The sequence below is a fragment of the Camelus ferus genome, chromosome 6 (genome assembly GCF_009834535.1).
Source record: "Camelus ferus isolate YT-003-E chromosome 6, BCGSAC_Cfer_1.0, whole genome shotgun sequence".
NCBI classification, from domain to species: Eukaryota; Metazoa; Chordata; class Mammalia; order Artiodactyla; family Camelidae; genus Camelus; species Camelus ferus.
This window is the reverse complement of record NC_045701.1, coordinates 32,805,677-32,825,501: the sequence shown is the minus strand read 5'-3', so window position 1 is coordinate 32,825,501 and position 19,825 is coordinate 32,805,677. Positions and strand designations below refer to the sequence as shown.

The 19,825-nt window shown below is 54.7% G+C and overlaps 2 protein-coding genes and 2 pseudogenes across 4 annotated transcripts; all 4 read left to right on the top strand.

The window, feature by feature from the left end:
- The window catches only part of LOC116664197, a 7,167-nt pseudogene extending 4,503 nt beyond the window's left edge, over positions 1-2,664 (top strand).
- Positions 2,665-4,379: 1,715 nt separating this feature from the next.
- LOC102518030 lies at positions 4,380-7,421 on the top strand (annotated as a pseudogene).
- Positions 7,422-7,647: 226 nt separating this feature from the next.
- Positions 7,648-11,523, top strand: LOC116656677 (granzyme H-like). Of its 3 annotated transcripts, none has more exons than XM_032481790.1 (5): positions 7,648-8,517; positions 9,610-9,770; positions 10,292-10,427; positions 10,627-10,884; positions 11,262-11,523. In XM_032481790.1, the coding sequence occupies exons 1-5, from the start codon at positions 8,464-8,466 to the stop codon at positions 11,403-11,405; spliced, it is 753 nt and encodes a 250-aa protein (XP_032337681.1). In that variant the 5' UTR covers positions 7,648-8,463; the 3' UTR covers positions 11,406-11,523. The 3 variants fall into 3 exon arrangements, with proteins under 3 accessions (XP_032337681.1, XP_032337682.1, XP_032337680.1); XM_032481791.1 differs by having other exon boundaries at positions 7,649-8,791; XM_032481789.1 differs by lacking the exon at positions 7,648-8,517 and having other exon boundaries at positions 8,801-9,770.
- Positions 11,524-15,852: 4,329 nt separating this feature from the next.
- LOC116664194 (cathepsin G-like) lies at positions 15,853-19,370 on the top strand. Its single transcript, XM_032481788.1, has 5 exons — positions 15,853-16,729; positions 17,476-17,623; positions 18,072-18,207; positions 18,378-18,632; positions 19,077-19,370. Exons 1-5 carry the CDS (start codon positions 16,537-16,539, stop codon positions 19,236-19,238), a joined length of 894 nt encoding a protein of 297 aa, XP_032337679.1. The 5' UTR covers positions 15,853-16,536; the 3' UTR covers positions 19,239-19,370.
- The last annotated feature ends 455 nt before the right edge of the window (positions 19,371-19,825 follow it).

Genomic DNA, 19,825 nt, shown 5'->3' with positions numbered 1-19,825 from the left:
CATCATGTTACTGAAGGTGCAAATTCTTCTTCCCCTTCTCCCCTTCCTGTTCCCTAGGGCTTCCTTCTCCCCTTCCTGCTGTCTAGGCTGCTTCTTCAGGTTCCATTGCTCTGACACTTCCCCAACCTGACTCTCCCACAACTCCCCCCTCTGGAAGTGGCTGTAATGGGGAGCAACTTGCCCCGTCCTTCCCTGATTGCCTCCAACTGCTCCCAAACCCACTTCTAGCACTGACACGCTCATCCCTTTACAGCCGGGGGAGAAAGCCAACCTGACCCTGCCGTGGGGATGCTCCCCCTTCCACCCCAATTCAGCTTCCTCCCACCCGGGGCAGTGTGCCTGTGCTGGGCGGCTGGCTGGGGAGGAACCTGAGCAGAGGGATGGGGCTGCAACACTCCGCGAGGGGTGAAGCTGAGAGTCCTGGAGCCCCGGGCCTGCAGACTCTTCACTACTTTTGACCACGGCCTCCAGTTGTGTGTGGGCAGACCCCGGAAGACAAAATCTGCATTTAAGGTGATCCTCAGACCAAGGTCTTCTCCACAAATCACTGTTCAGGGTCCATACATCTCCGGGAAGGAGATGGAGTCAGAAATTTGTCAGCGGTGACAAAGTTTGAGATCGTAGGACTGAGGAGCTAGAATTTTCCCTCTGCCGACTGTCCTTCCACAGCCCCAGGCAGTCTCTGAGCATCCTTCCCAGGCTGGGGCACAGAAGTCATGGGGTGTCATGAAGGAGAGGAAGAAGCAGAATCAGACTGAGATATATCACCCCATGAGGAACCGGGCTCTGGATCTGATGCTAGGTCTGACCAACTCAGAGTTGGGACCACGGGAAGGAGTGGGTGGTTTCCCTGGCTCACCTTCTCCCTCTCTCCCTCTCACTCTCCGTCCCACAGGGAGACTCAGGGGGCCCTCTTCTGTGTGCTGGGTGGCCCAGGGCAATTGTCTCCTATGGACGGTCACATGCAAAGCCCCCTGCTGTCGTCACCCGGATCTCCCATCACCACCCTGGATCATGAGGTCCGAAGGAGGATTAACCTGGAGCCTGGGCCACCTGAGGGGAAATCTGGATCTGGAGTCCGATCATGCTGTCTGTGCCACTCACGCTTGGTGTCTGCCTCTGGTTCCTGTGGAAGTCCTGCCACACCCCTAAGCCTCAAGAAGGTTCCTCCAGATCACAGAATTCCCAGTCTCCATAAAGACCCCAGTTTCCAGACTTGAGTTTGTGTCTCCTCCCTCTGCAGCTCTCTCCTCCCTCTGCAGCTCTCTCCTCCCAGCATCAGGCTCTAAAAGCCTTGAAAGGAGTCGGTGTGTCAGAGTCAGAGAGGAAAACATGAAGAAAAAGAGGGAAGAAAGAAGAGAAGGGATTCCTTGAGAGGCAGGACCCTCATGTCCAAGCTTAAACAGAATGACACCAGATCCTTCCTTGACTCACCATCAACCAACAGCAGATCGTGATTTACCTTTAAGGGATATTCAAAAGCACTAAGAACATTTCGAATTGGTAGGTATTTAGAGCATCCTGACCTCTCCCCACTAGACGCTGGTAGCAACAGCCCCCTCTCCACCACCAAGTTAGGAACCAAAAACATGTCCAGGCATTGCCTAAATGTCCCCCAGGGGTGTGTGAGGGGTGGGTGAGGAAGCTGGGAAGGAATCACCCTCAGTTGAGAACCGGCAGTTCGGATGCATGAGCTAGAGAGGCAGTTGGGGCCGCACTGGGCCCTTGTGACAGTCCACCTCGATAAGAGAAGATCTGCATCTGTGGAGCTTTGATCTGAGATGCAGGGGAGACCATCCCTCACTCACTTCTGCATGACAGATACCTGGAGCAGATAAGAAGCGGGACAGCATCACAAGTCTTGCTGAACGTCAGCCACAAACGGCTGCTCCCACACCACACAAGTCTGTGTACCTCAACGTGCTCAAGACTAGTGCAGTGGCACAAGAAGAGAGGGGTCAGTCCTGCTCAGGACAGGAGGACAATAGCTCTGACTCCTGAGCCCAGGGGTGGAATAGCCATTGAAGCACAGCAGGGAGCCTGCCTTAGCGGTTCTAATTGATTACTGGTTGCTGTGAGAGAAAACTTGACTTGCTTAAGGGCTCATCCTCCGCGCTGAGTGTCAGCCCCACCCACCTGCTTCCCTGTCCTTAAACAGCAGCCTGGAGCCACCATCCCACAGCACCTCCATAGGGAGAGGATCAGGGACCTGGGGGAGGAGAAGGAGCTGCCACCCGGGGTGAAGTGAAGCAGTGACAATGTCCAGGGTCAGGGCTTGGCAGCCAAGGGGTCCATGGGAGCCAGCCCTGCCCTCTGACCTCCTACGTAGAGGCTATGCAAGGTGGGGCCTCCCCCGACAGGGGGCCTGGGAGGGCAGGGAAGGTGGGACCAGGAGGAGAGCGGGCTCAGTCCTTTCCCTCCCTCTGCCCTCAGGGGACTCCGGGGGCCCTCTCGTGTGTGACAATGTGGCCCAGGGCATTGTCTCCTATGGACAAAAAGATGGGTCCACTCCACGGGCCTGCACCAAAGTCTCAAGTTTCCTGCCCTGGATAAAGAAAACCATGAAAAGTCTCCAACTGCAAGAACCGGGCCATCTTCCCTGGAGCTGATCTAGAATCACACTGGGTTGGGGGGCCAGCAACGGAATAAAGCCTCTTAGCTGAGCAGGAAGAGTTGGTTTCTTGTTTATTTGTTGACCCCCATTCACAGGCACCAGCTCTGTGCTTCGAAAGCCAATGACACTGTTCTGCTGGTTTCTGCTTCCTCCTCTTCCCCCCTCCCACCATCACTTCCCTAAACCCCGTGCAAAGCTATACCCAGGTCCCCCACACCTGGCTTCCAGGGCCTGCCCTTCTGCCAGGGCTGAAGCTGAGTACCATCAGGAGAAGACAGGAACCTCTCTGGTCCTGGGGCCAGAGTGCCTTACCTCCTTGCCCTGTGTCCTATGGCAGAGAGGAGGGGATGACACCACGGGTCCCGGACACCAGGCAGGCACAGTCTGGGCTGCCACTCAAGGACGGAGCCCCCACCGGGGAGGGAGGGGCCTTCCTGAGCAGACATTTCTCTCCCACAGCCCGGGAAGCAGGCCCAGGGCAGGGGTGGGATCTCCTGAGAAGTTCCTCCTTCTCAGCTGGGCAGAATGTCCTTCCTGTCCTCATCCGAGCTCTTGTTTGCTGTGGCTCTCCAGCCTGAATCACTACTGACAATGTGCTTTTTCTTTAGCTATAATTTTGTTGCTTTTTAAGAGACTTGCAATCAAGATGTTTAGAACTAACAATAATTTCACCTCCATGGCTCTCTCCTCCTTTTCCATTACGGGGACATGATCAGGATAACTTGTTTAGCAAATAGTACAGGGATATTAGAAGTGCAATTCTCTGCACAGTGGTGTGGGAATTCTACTTGGCTCCCTGGCATCCTTTCCCACTTCACGTGGTATCAGTAACTCATCAAAGAGAATAACTTTCGGGAGAGCCGTTCTTCTTCCACTCTCAGTATATGTGGATTGGACAGAGCAGACCCCAGCCTAGTCAAGGCTCTGACTAGGCTGAGGTAGAGCAGAGGTTTCAAGCGCCCTGACCACAGGCACCTGCAGCACCGAGGTAGGCTGTGCTCTGCGGGGACTGCCACTGTCTGTCTCCACCCCACAGGTTCCTCGTACATGACTGCATCGCTCCTCCCGCTGGGAGGTGGGGTCTGTAGCCCTTCTTTTTTAATCTGGTGGGAGCACTCGATCGTCCAAGATGGAATATGGTAGAATAGAGGCCATATGACTTCAAAATCTAGGTAATAAAAACAACACAGCTTCTGCCCGGCTTGCTCTGTAGGAGATACTCACTCTGAGGAAGCCAACCACCATGCTGGCAGAGAACCAAACAACTGAGACTACTCGAGAGGCCCTCATGGAGAGAAACCAACGTGCTCAGTGAGCGAAACCAACGTGCTCAGTGAGCAGCCAGCACCAAGCACTGGGTGTGTGTGAGCGAGCCCTCAGGTGGTTCCAGCTTCCAGGCTTCAAGCCACCTTGACAGCAAGGGTAGCACAGGGGAGACATCCACGCTGCACCCTGACCAAAATGCAGACTCCTGGGTAAAAGCAATGTCGTTCTTTCAAACCACTCAGTTCTTTAGTAATTAAAACATTACTCCACACCATTCTGTCCATCCCTCTAACCGTGGCCTTCACCACCCTCGTCTGATCACTGATGGTTTTGTCTCCTCCCCTAGAAGCGAGGATTCTCATCTCCAGTGTCCCCCACAGTCTCCACAAAAGGGGCCTCAATAAAGAATTACCCTGGTGATCTATAGTAAACTACAGAAATGACGACGTTCTTTGATCTATTATCATAAGACCCAGGTTGCTAGGGTGGGGGACCAGCTGTTGGCGGATACAACATCTCCAACCACCCTTTACTTGTAGCTTCATTTCCTGTTTTCTGCTGCTGCAGCTGGCACCAAGCCAAGAGCTACTGGTGCTCTGACAAGTTCATACTCCACTCAGACCCAGGGACTTGATCAAAAAGCAGTGTGAGGATTTCGGAGAAGCCTTGTAGGATGGAGGCCACAACATCGGAGGAGACACTTAAGATTAAAACACTGGAAGGAAGAACTGGGCAGCCTTTGTGGAGAGCTGCTCCTGCTTCTGCTCCTGGCAGCCCATCCTCTGTCCGCCACCGGGGACGCAGGTGAGTGACTGTCCCCACCCGCAGAGGCCCAGGCCCATCCCACACTGGCACACACCTGCTGAGACACTACGCTCATACGCATCCTGGATGGTCTACCTGCTGAAGCTTTCTGGACTGTGCCCAACTCCCTCAGAGACCAGCAAATCTGACCCCATCTGCCTGCTCCAGCCGAATGCTCCACGAGCACACAGGCAGGCTGGGATGTTTCTTTTAGGGAAAATCATCAGGGGCTATGAGGCCGAGCCGCATTCTCGTCCCTACATGGCATTTCTTCAGATCCAGACTTCAGGGAACATTATACTCTGTGGCGGTTTTCTGGTGCGTGAGGACTTCGTGCTGACAGCAGCTCACTGCTGGGGCAGGTGAGGAGCAGCGCCTGGGCCCCCGCCCCTCTGTCAGCGCCTCACAGGGAGCCCTCTTCTCAGGGGCCGCAGGCCTGGGCCACCTAGTAACACTGACGAGCTCTTCGGAGGACAGCTAGGCTTTGAGGAGAGAGGGACAGATCAATGCGAGTGGCCTGCGGAGAAAGGAACTGCCCAAAGCTGGGATGGAAGGAAGCCAAGGTTAAGCCCTGGAGCCCAGAGTGCAAATGTGAGACAGATGCACGGACTGGCTTACAGGCAGGCGGGCTCTGTGAGAACTCAGCATCCCAAGTGCCCTCCAGGAACTGCCGCCCAGCCCGGGCTGCCCGCAAGCGGACAGAACCGAGATGCTCTGCCCCAGGGCCCCACTGCCTAGAATTCTCTCCGCTCCAGTCCTGCCCTGTCCCGAGCCTGTGACTCCACCTCCCTCTCTCTCTCTCTCTGTGCAGCTCAATCAGCATCACCCTGGGGGCCCACAACATCCTCGAGCAGGAGGGGACCCAGCAGGTCATCCGGGTGAGAAGAGCCATCCCCCACCCAGATGATGATGATGAAAACACGGCCAACGACGTCACGTTACTGCAGGCGGGGCGCGCGGCTGCACCGGTTCTCACACACTTTAACCCCAGGGCTTTGCATCCCCCATCACCTCACTCCTGTCCCTCCTTCCGGTACGACCCCTTCAATTATCCCAGAGCTGTGAAGAAAGCAACCCTACGACTGTCCCTGCAGTCTTTGTGGGCCATGGGTAGGTTAGAATGCCTTTCCTCTGCCTTCAGCTGACGAGGAAGGCCAACCTGACCACCGCTGTGAGCCCCATCCGGCTGCCCCAGGGGAAGGAGCCGGTGAAGCCAGGGATGGTGTGCAGTGTGGCCGGATGGGGGCTTCTTGGCGTGAACAAACCTGCAGCAGCAAAAACTGCAGGAGGCAGAGCTTGAAGTCCAAACAGACCAGCAATGCATCCATCACTACAAACATTACGATGCCACCACCCAGATATGTGCAGGGAACCGAAGAAACAGGGAGAATTGTTTTGAGGTGAGATCCCCAGCGTTATCCAGGCAAAGCCCTGGGCACATCCCTGGCAGTGGGAACTAGCCGTATCTCCACGTCTGCAACATTTCCTCCTATCCAGTCTCTGGTCCTGTCTCCCTGGGGGATGGGAGATTGTCCCACACATATGGGCAGAGACTTCCTAGGGGAGGAGAACGGGGGATGAACAAGGCTGGGCTGAAACCTCAGGAGCCAAAACCTTCATATCAGCCACGGCCCCCTAACAGAGACCACCCACCCCCTGGGCGGCAGGGAGGGTCAGACCACAAGATGACCCAGCTCACTCCTTCCCCTCTCTGTCCACAGGGAGACTCTGGAGGCCCCTTACTGTGTAACAGTGTGGCCCAGGGCATTGTCTCCTTTGGAACCAAGGATGGTACACCTCCAAGTGTCTATACCAGAATCTCGAGCTTTCTGTACTGGATACAAAACACAATGAGAATCTGTGAACTTCAGGGACCAGACTGAGGTGCCCCGGGATGGATCTGTCCATCTTCTCTGGGGCAGAGGCCAGAACGGCATTGGGCCAAGGGGATGGAGGGGAGGCTGCCAGGGATGTAATAAACTGTCATCTTCAGAAGTCATTGATTCCTCCTTTATTCATCCACACAGATTCGTTAGGTAACAAGAGTGTCTGGCAACCCTCTGTTCAATTTTCCGGCCTGTCCCTGGCTTCCCCCTCCAGCAGACCCCTCCTTCCAACTCTGGAATAAAAATCCTGTTGCAGTGACAGCCAGCGCCCTCCGATCACACGTCCCCAGTGTCAGCTTCCCGGCCAGGCTGCCTGTGAGTCCATCAGAACACGGAGACATCTCCTCAGGAAAACTGACCCTCATCTAGAGGACGCTCCCGCCTCCTCCCTCGTCCCCACCCCCACCGCACCCCAACATTCCAGGGCCACATGGCAACGTAAGAGGATCCAGATTTCAAAGGAGGATCCCCTGAGACGCGCTGGGGTGGGGGTGGGGGGACTTCTCCACCCGAACAGAAATGGAAGAGGGGAGGCTTTGAAAGAGTGTAGCTCACCCCTGCAGAACTTCCTCCCACATCAGAGTAGCCAGAGCTCAGAAGCCTGAGAACGTTTCAGGAGCGCCTCAGAGTTCCCAGGCCCAGCCCCGGGGCCTGGCCCAGCTCCGGCTTGGAGTCTTGGGCCCAGGGCCCAGTGCAGCCTCGGGTGTCCGGACAGCTCAGCCTCCTGCAGCCCCAGTTGAGCTGCAGGGCGCTCTCCCATCTTGGTCTGAGCCAGCCTCCCCCACCTCCACTGTTCCTGAGTGTGTGTGTGTGTGTGTGTGTGTGTGTGTGTGTGTGTGTGTGTGTGTCTGTGTGTGTGTGTCTGTGTGTGTGTCTGTGTGTGTGTGTCTGTGTGTGTGTGTCTGTGTGTACACATACATATCTCCAAAGGAAACTCATTGTAATGAAAAGTATTGGTCTCAGGGGTTTCCTAATGTTTCAAAGGTGTCTAACAGCCTACAGCATACTGAGCAAACTTTTTCTTCTACTTTTCAACATCTCTTAATTTTTTATATAAGATTGTTCAGGAAAGTGAACTTTTTCAAAAACCATGCACCTGAGAGAAGGCTCGGCTGAGGAGGAGAGGCTTACTGAATGTTTGCATTGGTCAGTGAGTCTCACTAAGGGAAAACGCATTTTGGGTATAGAAGTAACACATGCTCATCACAGAAAGACACTTAAATACAGAACATATAAATAAGAAAATAAAAATTACTGGGAATTCTACCACCCCGAAGTCATCATCACGAATGCTTAAGTGTCTTTCCTTCCACTCTTTGTCTACTGACTCGTAAGCGGCTGTTCTGTCGGCATTGGAATTGGGCTATTTAGAACTCCTCGTGCCTTCCTTTCCCTTTCTCTTCTGGCCCCACGGGGGTGAGAGTGTGGGGAAGCACGCAAGAGGTCAGGATCGCCACGGACAAGGGCATCAGAGACACGGGTCTCTGGACACTGGACAGAGAACACTCAGTGCAGAGTAACTATTAGGATGAACGGCATCCGGGTCTGATTTCATCTGAATGGAAAAGAACCAAGAGTGGGGACATGGGGACACTCTTGATTCATGATGGAGCCGACTCTGGGGGTCCAGCCCCTCTGCTGGCCGCACCTCAGACTTCACTCTCTTGTGCTTGCTTCTTGTTTTCACCTTGTGACTCAGCAGTGGGAGGGCAAGTGTGGTGACAGCGCCCTTCTCACCCAGCCCAAGGCAGGGACCAGGGACCCTCACGTTGCTGGCTGACATCCGGCCCAGGAGTCTGTGCCGGGCTGAGCCTCCCCTCCTCCGGTCCCCTGGGCTTTGTGTCTGGAAGGAAGGAAGACCAGCAGCTCAACCTGCGCAGACTTTCAGGGAAGATGCAGCCACTCCTGCTCGTGATGGCCGTTCTTCTGCCCGCCGGGCGGGGACAGGTGAGTGACAATCCCCATTCCTCGGGCCTGGGTCCATCTCACTAAGCCCCCTGTTCTCCTGACCCTCCTGCCCAGCTCCAATTTCTGAACCCCAGCTCCAGGCCCAAACCCAGACAAACAAGTTCGATGCCGCCCAGACATTCACATGGGCGGATGGCAGGAAGGAAGGGTGCTCACTGGAAGCTTTAGCAGGGCACAGCCCCTCTCTCTCTCTCTCTCACACCGGGAAAGTGGGTTGTGCATTTGGCAGAGGATGTGAAGCTACAAAAACCAAGTAAGTAAAACCCCTCACTCCAACCCGGGAAAGGGCAGCTCAGCCGAAGTCACTGCAGGCTGGGAGTGGTCAGTGGACCCAGCTCAAGGACCGGTGAAGTCTCTCAGGGCCCCCCACCCCTCGGTCCTGCCCAGGACAGGAGCCCAGGGTGCGATGGATCAGAAGTGGCAGGATGGCAGCACCCAAAGCTCTCCGGGTGCTAAGCTCTGCCCCGGCCCCACACAGCCCACTTCCAGTCCCACCTCCCCTGCCTCCCAGGCCCTCAGTGGCCCCAGTGCCTTTGGCAGTGCCCTCCCCACCCCTGTGCCCTTGAATCCACCAGCGCCGTCCCTGCCAAACTTCAGCCAAAAGCCAACTGGAGGCTATCACTCATGCAGCCGGAGTGTTCACTGCAACCCTAGGGTGTGTTAGGCCCTAGGACACGAGGATTTCAGAGAATCCCACTCCGTAAGCTCGTAGGAAGATTATTAGAAAAGGACACCTATCAATCTGCTAACAGAGGCTCAGAGTAGTCAGGGAGACCCGCAGGGAGCGAAGGCTCATCAGGGAGTCCTGTCCACCATTCTCCGGGGCTCCACCACGTTGAAGGCAGACCTTGCCTCCGCCACGAACGTGTCTGAAGCAGGACGTGAAGGACAAGCTGACCCCCTTTCTCCGAGGGGGAGTCTGAGGCTTGAGGTTAGAAAATGTTACTCTGTTGCAAAGAGAACCTGGAGGACTCTCCCCTGGGGTCTGCAGGGCTCTGTGGACACACCTCAAACGCCACCTTCCTGATTTTCGCTCCTGACCACAGCCGCCCCCGTCACCCTGTCTCCCAGCCCTCTCTTTCAGGGGAGATCATCGGGGGCCACGAGGCCAAGCCCCACTCCCGCCCCTACATGGCGTTCGTTCAGTTTCTGGATCAGGAGAGGATGAGGCGGTGTGGCGGTGTCCTCGTGCAGAAGGACTTTGTTCTGACGGCTGCTCACTGCAGGGGAAGGTGAGGGGCAGCAGCCAGCCTTCCCCTGCTGACACCCCCGCAGGGACCCCATCCTCTGCCGGGGGGCCGAGCCCAGGGAGGGCCCGCAGCTTCTCATAACACAAGACCGAGAGAGCTCATCAGACGACCATCTGACGGCAGGACTAAGGTGATGAGAAGCTGAGAAACAGGGCAGTAAGTTTCGAGGTCCGGGGATCAGAGGTGAGAGCAACACGCATAGGTGAGAAGGCGGGGACCCGACCGGCCAAAAGCAGCATCAGTGAGGAAGAAAGCACGCATTGAAGTCAAAGTGCAAACTCAGAGAAATTTCACGATACTGCTGAGAAAGCTCCATCATGTCCCTGCCTTCATGTCATTGAGAAGCACACGGCAGGGCGTCACTCCGCCCCAGGACCTTCTGTGGCCTCAATTTCCCCTCAGCTGCAGCCCTGCTCTGCCCCCGTGTCACCAACCCCGCACGGCTCTGGGGCTGGCCCTCCTGTGACACCACACTCCCCACACGCTCTCTGCTCTCTGTGCAGCTCAATCAATGTCACCCTGGGGGCCCACAACATCAAGAAGCAGGAGGGGACCCAGCAGGTGGTCCCAGTGAGAAGAGCCATCCCCCACCCAGACTATAATCCTAAGGACCACTCCAGTGACATCATGTTACTGCAGGTAAGGAACCTCCCCGCTTCTCTGCCCTCCTGGAGACACACTGTCTCCCCTCCCACTGCAACCAGTCCCTTTCCTCCCTCCCGTCCTGGCCGCCCGACCTGTCCCCGGGGCTCAGGTGAGAGCGAGGGCTCTGCGGTCTCACTGCAGTGTCCCGGCCCGGAGGCCACTGGCTGAGCTGGACCCTGTCTCTCCCCATCAGCTGCAGAGAAAGGCCAAGCAGACGGCAGCTGTGAGGCCCCTCAGGCTGCCCGGGGACCGGGCCCGGGTGAAGCCAGGACAGGCGTGCGGTGTGGCCGGCTGGGGGCAGGTGGCGGTGGGCGTTCCAGCCACCACTCTGCAGGAGGCAGTGCTGACGGTGCAGGAAGATCGTGTGTGCGAATCCCTCTTCCCAGGCTATTACAGCCGCGCCACCCAGATTTGTGTGGGGGACCCGAGCACGGTGAAGACCAGCTTCAAGGTCAGGTTTCCAGCATCTAGGCACACAGGCCCCGGGGAGCAGAACTCAGGGAAGGTCTGGGGCTGGGGAGAGGCCATCTTCATTCCTCAGCCCGAGGGCTTGGGCAGCCTGGTCCATGAGTCCACACTTTAGACATTTTTCCTGAGTGGGTCAGGGTGGAGGGGGCGGAAGGATCAGTCATGTGGCAGCTGTGTTATCAGCAGAGTTTCCATGAGGACTGAGAAGAAAGGTTGGCCTGGGTCTCAGTAAAGACCAGTTAGAGCCAGACGGGAGCCCTGGGACCCTGCCCTGGTCCCTGACAGACAGCACCCAGCCCCAGGCTCCAGGGAGGGCGGGCCCCGCTGAGGACCCTCAGTCCTTCCTCTCTCTGCCCACAGGGCGACTCCGGAGGGCCCCTCGTGTGCAAAAACCTGGTCCAGGGCATTTTCTCCTGTGGGAAACAGAACGGGACACCTCCAGGAGTCTTCACCAAGGTCTCCCACTTCCTGCCCTGGATAAAGAGAACAATGAAGCGCCTCTAACAGCAAGCTGGAGACTCACCTTTTTGTGGGCTGGCCATCTTCCTGGGGCAGCGGCAAGAATCCCATAGGGGTTGGCAGTGGGATCGCAGGGCCATAATAAAGGGATCTCTAGAGCAAAGATGACTGAATTCCTGTTTATTCAGCGACCACTTCTGATATGCAACAGCCCTGCCCCAGGCAGCCCTCTGCTGCCAGCTCGGGGTTCTGCTTCTGCCTTTCTCCCCAGGCCTCGCTCCGCCCTAAATCCCATGCTGTCTGTCTAGAGTCTCATTGTGTTACTGAATGCAAGCTCCTGTGCCCGACGCACCGTGAGTCCAAACAAACTAAAACGTTGGAGTTTGGAGCGGAGAAAGGTTTGTTGCAGGGCCGAGCCAAGAGAACCCGTGGCTCATGTTCCTCAAATCCCAAACTCCCCAAAGGCTTTCAGCTGAGCCTTTTTAAAGGCTCGCTGAGGGTGGGGCGGCCCAGGGTGTGTGCTCAGCTGTGCACAGTCCTCTGATTAGTTGATGGTGGTTGATCCTTAGATGCCAGGTCTGTGTGCTACTTACGCTTGATCATCAAGTGGTTAATTTCTTCAATCTGGTGGTGGTTTTGAGCATCTGAAAAACTCAGGAAATATGCAGGAGATACTATTATCTGGGTACTTCAGAGAGGAGCTCCAGCAGAGCCTATGGGGGAGGGGTCTGCCCCCACCCCCCACCCCCGGGAAGGCCCCATGGGATCCTTCTGGGTTACAGTTGATTTCCCAGTTACACGTCTTTGGTGCTTATCCTTCTGCAAGGGCTGAGTCTAAAGGACTGTCCATTAGAAAAGGACAGCCTTCTCTCCCCCAGAGTGGTCCTCTCTGGGCCTCGGGAACCTCTTAGCTTCTCTAAGCCACATCTGTCATCAACCCCTCGGCAATCGGCAGAGTAAAGAGCAGGTCAGCGGAAGGAGGGTGAATCCAGGAACCCAGGAGGTCAGGGGCCATACCAGGGACACTCAGTTTCCTGTTTCCAGGGCCTCTCTCCGGTGAGGGCAGGCTTCCCCTGTAACCAGCACTGGCCATAGCTTAGGAGGCTGGGATGCTCCCACAATGGCCCTCAGCCTCCCCTGGTCCCATGTCCTGCTCTGCTCCCGGCACTGAGCTCAGTCAGCCTTGCTCCCTGACTGACCGGCCCACACCAGCCCCTGTTTTCCATTTGAGGGCCCTGGCCACCAGCTCCTTTCCCTGCCTGCTCACCCTGCCTTGAGACAGCCTCCCTGCCTTCTCCCCAGCAGAGGTCCCATTGCCCGTGTGAGTTCTCCTCCACTGCTTGTCCCTGCCTTAGCTGAGCTGCCAGCCCACCTGGTGCTTATCAGAGAAGCCAGAACCCACCTCCCACCTGGGCAGGCCAGCTCAGGCCCTCGGTCCAGCCCAGCACGCCCCAGGGGCTTAGGCAGCACCAAGGCCTGTGGAGACTCCCAGCAGCCTCAGGCCTTCAGCCTGTCCTGGACTCAGACCCCTGCCTCCCCCTGCTGGCGGCCTGGGATATGGCAGCCTTGTGAGCCAAAGGGACCCAGGGCTGCTGGGCAGGAAAGCACCACTTCGCCATCCATCAGTAGTCAAGGGTTGATCCCTCTCTTTGTGCCAGCACATAACAGGCTCTGTCCCCGTCATTGGGAAACTTACAGTGATGAGAAATTTCTTCTACGTTCCCCTGGACCCTCATCCAACTCTTCTCTCAAATGTGCCTCTGCGGGGGCTGTGAGCTCCGGGGAAGACTCAGCAGAAGGCCTTATGGGCTGTCTTGTGGGAAGCATAAGCTTTTATTTCCTTTATACAGTATTTTCTTAATTTAAAAAATTCTTATTGAAGTATAGTCAGTTACAGTGTTTCAATTTCTTTTCGTCTTATTTTTGAGGGTGCTGGATTTTGCTTTCATACACATGTGATTCATTTGCTATTGTTTTTAGAGCCTTCTCTTCTTGATGTTCATCTCACTCAATTCAGTGTTTGTCCAGTTACTGTGAATTTGTTGTGTTCTGTCACATCCAACTCACTGGCGGTACTGTTTGATAGATACAGGACATCTGGGTCACAGCAAACTGTCTTCCCCTTGAAACGAGGCATTTCCTGGGTTTCTGGACTGAGGTTCATGCCCCTACATGTAATATAAATAAAGATAAGTCTGTCCCAGGGTGTGAGCCAGAACCAGCGGCAGAGTGGCCAAGGATATCCACCGCTACGGGCAAGGGTGTGTGGACTTGCGAGGCGGTGTCTGACGGGTCAGCCTGCCCCCTTACACCTGGCAGTAGGACTTGACATAGTGTGAGGTAGATTAGGAGGAAAACTATTACCATATAAAGACTGTAGCTTCATGAAGACCGGACTGCCCTGGGTGGCTCCTTGGAACGATTTCTGTGTGTGTTTACATTATTTCTCTCTTTCTTCTAGTGATTTTATTTCTAGGACTTTATCCTGCGTTAGGTCTAAAGTGTGTGTTTGTGGGGGGTGTATAAAAGGGTTACTCACAGAGATGTTCATCACACCATTACTTAATAAAAGATCTCAAAATGGAATCAGTGTTGATGTCCAAAATAGGGAGCTAGTAAAATATTACACATTCACATTGTATATCATGCAGCCTTTACCGTCTACATTATCCCCACTCTAGAAACTAGGCTGAGAAAACAAAAGAACGAAATCTAGGCTAAGAACATTAGTAGGCAAGTTATTTTTAAAAACCTAATAAATATTTGAGGAAAAGCAAAAGCTCGCCAATTAATCAATGCAAATTAAAAATATTAACCATTTTGCTTATCTGATTGAAAAGGATGACAAAAATGATAACACTGAGATTCAGCAATTACACAGAGAAAGTGGCACTTTCACACCTGTACCTAAAGGTCCTAAAAAAAAACGGAAAAAGGAGTCTGATGTCGTCATCAACCACACAGAGAAAAGTGGAGAAGGTAATGCCTAAACACCTTACACAAGTGACATCTTAGAAACAGTACTTAATCCAGCACTACATTGGGGATAAGCTTTTAAAATTTTTTATAGCTTGAACGCTATGGAAACTTTAAAGTCACAACACAGAATGACATTTGCCATATGGAAGAATGTTCTCTAGGTACGTTCAGGTCATAAGTAATGTATTTGACTACATGCCTGTTACTACACTTGAAAATTTAAATACTGGAGTTAAGTGAATTTCCTCTACACTTGCATTTGATTCTGCCAAGCACTTGGGAAACAGTTCATAAGCACATGAACGGAAGTTCAAGCTTGGGGAGTTCATGAAAGTCCAGGTAATTCCATCTTTCATGAAATTACATGCAAGGATTAGCCGATTAACTCTTCGTTGTCAGTGTGAGCTTGTAGACCTACGAGTCCCCAGATCACCGCGCAGAGGGTCTGGTTAGAGCTGCTCGTGTGGGTCTTGGTCTGTCGTTTCCGTGCCGCTCACCTTACGTGCTCATCAAGAGAAGTTCAAATTTTGTGTGTTCAGTAAATTTCCTCAGAACAATAGTAGCTGTCTGAGTGAACTCCCATTGTTCCTTCAGTTGTGGCCTGGTAATCACTCTTGCTTTGGCAGTTCTTCAAAGCTTTGAAGAGTTTGAGACCTTTTCCTCGGGTTAGTTTTGGTTGTTTTTGGTAGGAAGATGGAGTGAAATCGCAGCCCCTGGCGATGCGCTGCTACCCATGTCTCAACTCCGATCACTGGGTGCCTATTTTCACTCCCCTTTCTTTGCACTCTATTCTTTATCCTTTTCTCTCTCTCTCTTCTTTTAAAGTTGTGTTAATGTTTTTAAAACAAAATAAAGTGCTGAAAAATTTAAGTAAGAATAAATTCAGATCTCCTAATGCTCAGGCACTTACACAGCTGTTACACTATTTCCCCTTTGCCCTGCTTTCTGCTTAGTACTTCTCAGATACAGAAACACATTTCATGAGCTGTAACCATAATACACCTAAGACACAATACATGTATTAGAGAAAGGACTAAGTTCTTTGCAGCTTTGAAGTAAGTGCTAAGCTGTGTGTGTTTACGGACAGGGAGAAAATCCTTAACTTTCATAAGATTTTCAAGAGGGCTTATCACAATTCATAAACAACTGAGAATTGTATTAGTTTCCTCTTCTGATATTTTTGCAACCATGTCCCTGTGGGACACAAAAGCCTTCACCCTGAGGAGGAAGCAGGAAAATTGGGGTCTTTCGCAGTGTTGTGATTTCCACTGAGTCTGTTGGGGCTCAAGTGACCTGGGACGGTAACGGTCAGGGGCAGAGCCTCGTTCTTCCCTGCTCTTTCCCTGGCAGTGCCGTCCACCTGCTCAGGAGAGAGAGCTGCTCAATCTGCTTGACAAGTTCTAGAAAGAAGTGGAAGTAGCCATGGTCTGAGCAGGGGGCCAGGACAGATGAGAAGACAAGCAGGCTCCAGTCCCAGGGGGAGAGTGTATCCAGCAGGACCCTATGGGGCCTCCCTGGGACAGACCCCTCCCCCCACGCCCGGTCCTCTGCTGTGGCTCCCCTCTGAAGTGCCCAGATAATGTCCTATGCATGTTTCCTGAGGTTTCCGACGCTACAAACCTCCACCAAATGGAAAAAATGAACTATCTGATGATCATGAGCACGAGGCCCCCAGACCTTCTTGTCCTGGGGACTGATAATATTAACAGCTGTGTTACCTCACGTCATCCAATCAGAGAACTGTGCATGAGCCGATCACACGCCCTGGGACGCCCCTCCCTCACCTGGCCTTTAAAAATGCCTTGCTGAAACCTCTGGGGGCTTCCAGGGTTTTCAGACGTGTGTCCCCTGTTCTCCTTGCTCAGCCCTGCAGTACACCTTTCTCTGCTCCAAACTCGGACGTTTCTGTATTACTTGGCCTCATGGCGCCTGGCAGGCAAAACTGTGCTCGGAAGCGAGAGGAAATGAGGAAACAGACAGCTACCAGCTTTCAGGCTCCTTGGGAGGTTACTGAATTTGGTGGGTTTGGGGCTTTGGGACACAGCGCCCCAGCCCCCGTCCTTGGGGCCCTGGGTTCCCATTTCTGCTCCCGGCACTGACTCAGCAGCTCTACAGGGTATTGGGTGACAGCCTGGGGGGCCCTCTTTCCCCACACCACGGGCAGTTGGTGGGCTAGCCCCGTGGGCACCCTTGGGTGATGAAATCTAGCACAGCAGCAGGGGATGGGGCTGCGGATTCTCCAGCCCCCACCTCCCCCTTCCTTCCTCTCTCAGGGGCTCAAAGTCTGGCAGGAGGAAGCACCAGCAGCAACTGCCTGGCCGGCCTTCCCAGGAAGATGCGGCCACTCCTGCTCCTGGTGGTCTTGCTCCTGCCCCCCAGGGCGAGGGCAGGTGAGTAACCTTCTCCGTCCCATAGACGCTGGGCCCAGACCGCCCAGGCACCTCCTAACGCTGTACCATTGGGCAGCTCATGGGAGTTCACAGCTCCTCAGCTTTCTCATCTGTAAAACAGGGATTCTGTCAACGCCTACCTCAGAGAATCACTGAGAGTGAGAGTACCTCCCGCAGAGAAAGCTCTTGGAATTGCCCCTGGGATACAGTACTTGCTGTTCTCGGTGGCGTCCACACTCCTTCTGCAGCTCGTGGGGCAGAGCCTAGGAGAGGAAGACACAGCGATAGCAGCCGCATCAGCCCACGTCTAGATCCTTAAACACCAGTCACGTGCTGGGCCCGGGCGGGCCTTGAGCTGGACTCCCAGGGATCTGGGACGCTCCCTGAGGAAGATAGTACCACAGAGGTTCAGGGAGAGGCCACTCCAGAGGGCTCTGGATTTGCCATCCTGACAGCAGAGAAACCCTCCTCCTTCTGGGGGCTGGACCTGGCCCTGCCTTGTGGGGAGGTGGGAGGGAGCAGAGGCTGGGATGGGGAGTCAGCAGTGCTTCCTGCAGAATCTGGAGCCCTCTCCCAGTGCTGCTGCTCTGCAGACCCCAATTCCCACCACCAACCTCCCCTGTGCCTCAATCATCTCTCCTGCATCCCAATCTTCCCGGCTTTCGGGAGTCACCAAACTGATGCCCACATCCCCCCCCCCCCCACCACCACCAGTGCAGAGATAAGTGCCTAATGCTTCCTTTCAGGGAAGATCATCGGAGGACAAGAAGCCAGGCCCCATTCCTTCCCCTACATGGCATATGTTCAGATCCAGACTCAAGTGGGGGCAACCATTTGTGGAGGATTCCTGGTGCGAGAAGACTTTGTCATGACAGCGGCTCGCTGCTTGGGAAGGTGAGGAACTAAGGAGCTTCTGGCAGCCAGTAAGGCAGACCCAGAAGAGTTCACGAGGGGAGCCATCTGTAAGCAGGGTTCTAGCCAGGAAGGGGTCAAAAACAGACCAGGTGGGTCTTGGGGGCAGGGGGTGGCCAGTGCAAATGGGGAGAAAAGGAGGACGTGATAAAAAAAAAGAGCAGAAGGGGAGATCGAAGGCACACATCAGGGCTCAGAATAGGGATTCAAGTTCTTTCTCTGTTATTCTGGGGGAGGCAAAACTTAAGAGCTCTGCATACCCCCATCCCCAGCTCAAGGCTGGGGCACAGGTCAATCAGCCCCAACCCCACCCTCTCCTCAGTTCCCTCAGCTGCAGTCTCCTGCCTGGGCTGTTCCCCTGGCCCGCAGAGCTGCGGACCTGAGCTCCTGCAGCAGCTCATACCTACCTCTAGCCTCCCTTCCTCTGCAGCCAAATGAATGTGATCCTGGGGGCCCACAACATCAGCAGGTCTGAAAGCACCCAGCAGCAAGTATCTGTGCGCAGAGCCATCCGCCACCCCAGATACAATCAGCAGAACAACCAGAACGACATCATGTTACTGCAGGTACCGCCTGCCTGACCCTCTGCTTCTTCAGCCCACATGGCTGCTCCCAGCTGGAGCCTCATGGGTCTGGGACCAGGGAGGAGGAAGCAGGGGCAGATGCCCAGGGCACTGGTGGGCACGGGGTGAGGTCGGCATACGTGGCCCCTGAGTGCCTGCCCTCCTCCGGCCAGCTGGCGAGCAGAGTCAGGCGGAATCGAGCCGTGATGCCAGTGGCCCTGCCTCAGAGCCAGAGCAGGCTGAGTCCGGGGACCGTGTGCACCGCGACCGGCTGGGGCCTGGTCGGCCTGAACAGGAGGACAGACACACTCCGGGTTGTGCAGCTAAGAGTGCAGAGGGATGGGGAGTGTCACAGACGCTTCGATTTCTACACTGGCCAAACGCAGATTTGTGTGGGGGACCCAAGAGAAATGAAGTCTGCCTTCCTGGTAAGACCATGGGCATCACGAAACCCTGCATGAGACAGAAGGGGCTGGGCAGACTGGGTACTGGGGACAGACTACATCCTTGTGGCCTCAGTCTGGAACCCAGACCAGAGTGAGGTGGGGGCTTTTCCCATCAATCCTGTCTCTGGGGACCAGGAGGAGCAGCAGACACACAGGACACACAAGTGCAGCCTTCTCCTGGGGAGGGTGAAGGTACCTTGACCTGGGTTGCCTGGAGAAGTAACCTCAGCCAGGGCTGAAGGCCAGTGATGGAAAAATCCAGAAGCTTGACTTCTGTACCCCCACCACCCAGCCATCTCACACACACCCAGCAATGGAAGGAGCCCACCCACCCCTGTCTTCTCTGAGGGCCAGACCTAGGGCAGCAGGAGTGGGAGCCCTGGAGGGGGGAGGCCTGGCTTAGCGTCCCTTCCTCTGTTTCCACAGGGAGACTCTGGAGGCCCCCTGGTGTGTAACAACATGGCCCAGGGCATTGTCTCCTATGGAAATCAGTTGGGAACTCCTCCAGCAGTCTTCACCAGGGTTTCCAGCTTCCAGCACTGGATAAGGAGAACAATGAGACGCTTTGCAAAGCGGGGACCAGACTGAGACCCCACTGAAACTGACTCTTTCTGGGGCAGAGGCCAGCTCCACGGTGGTTCCCAGAGCCTTAATAAATGTCTAAGCCTAGAGCCGAAATAACTGATTTCTCATTTGTTCGTAAACATGATTCAGAACACAATAAATGTACACCAGGACTGAGTCTGAGCTCCTCCCGGAAAATAGGGTCTCTTGCCCAGGACATGCAAACCCCTGTCCCTACCGTCCTGGGGGTCAGGATGAGCGTCCTCCCTTCCTCTGTCACTGCTCCACCCACAGCCTCAGGGAGTGATGGAGAGACATCTCTCTCCCCAGAGCAAGGCTCCTTATTGTTACCCTCCCAGAGACTCCCCGCTAGGTGTTAAGGTGTACCCCAAACCGTGTGCCATCGGCGTGGGTAGGACTGGCCGACCAAAGAAACAGAACTGAAATTCCACACGCGGCCCACTTTAACATGTGGGTCACGTGGCGTCTCAAATCACTGGGAAACAGTGAACTCTTAATAGATGCTGTCTAAACAAACTGATAGTCATTTGGGGAGAAAAGATAAAGCTGGATCCGGGCTTCTCATCATAAACCGAAATAACACCTCAAAT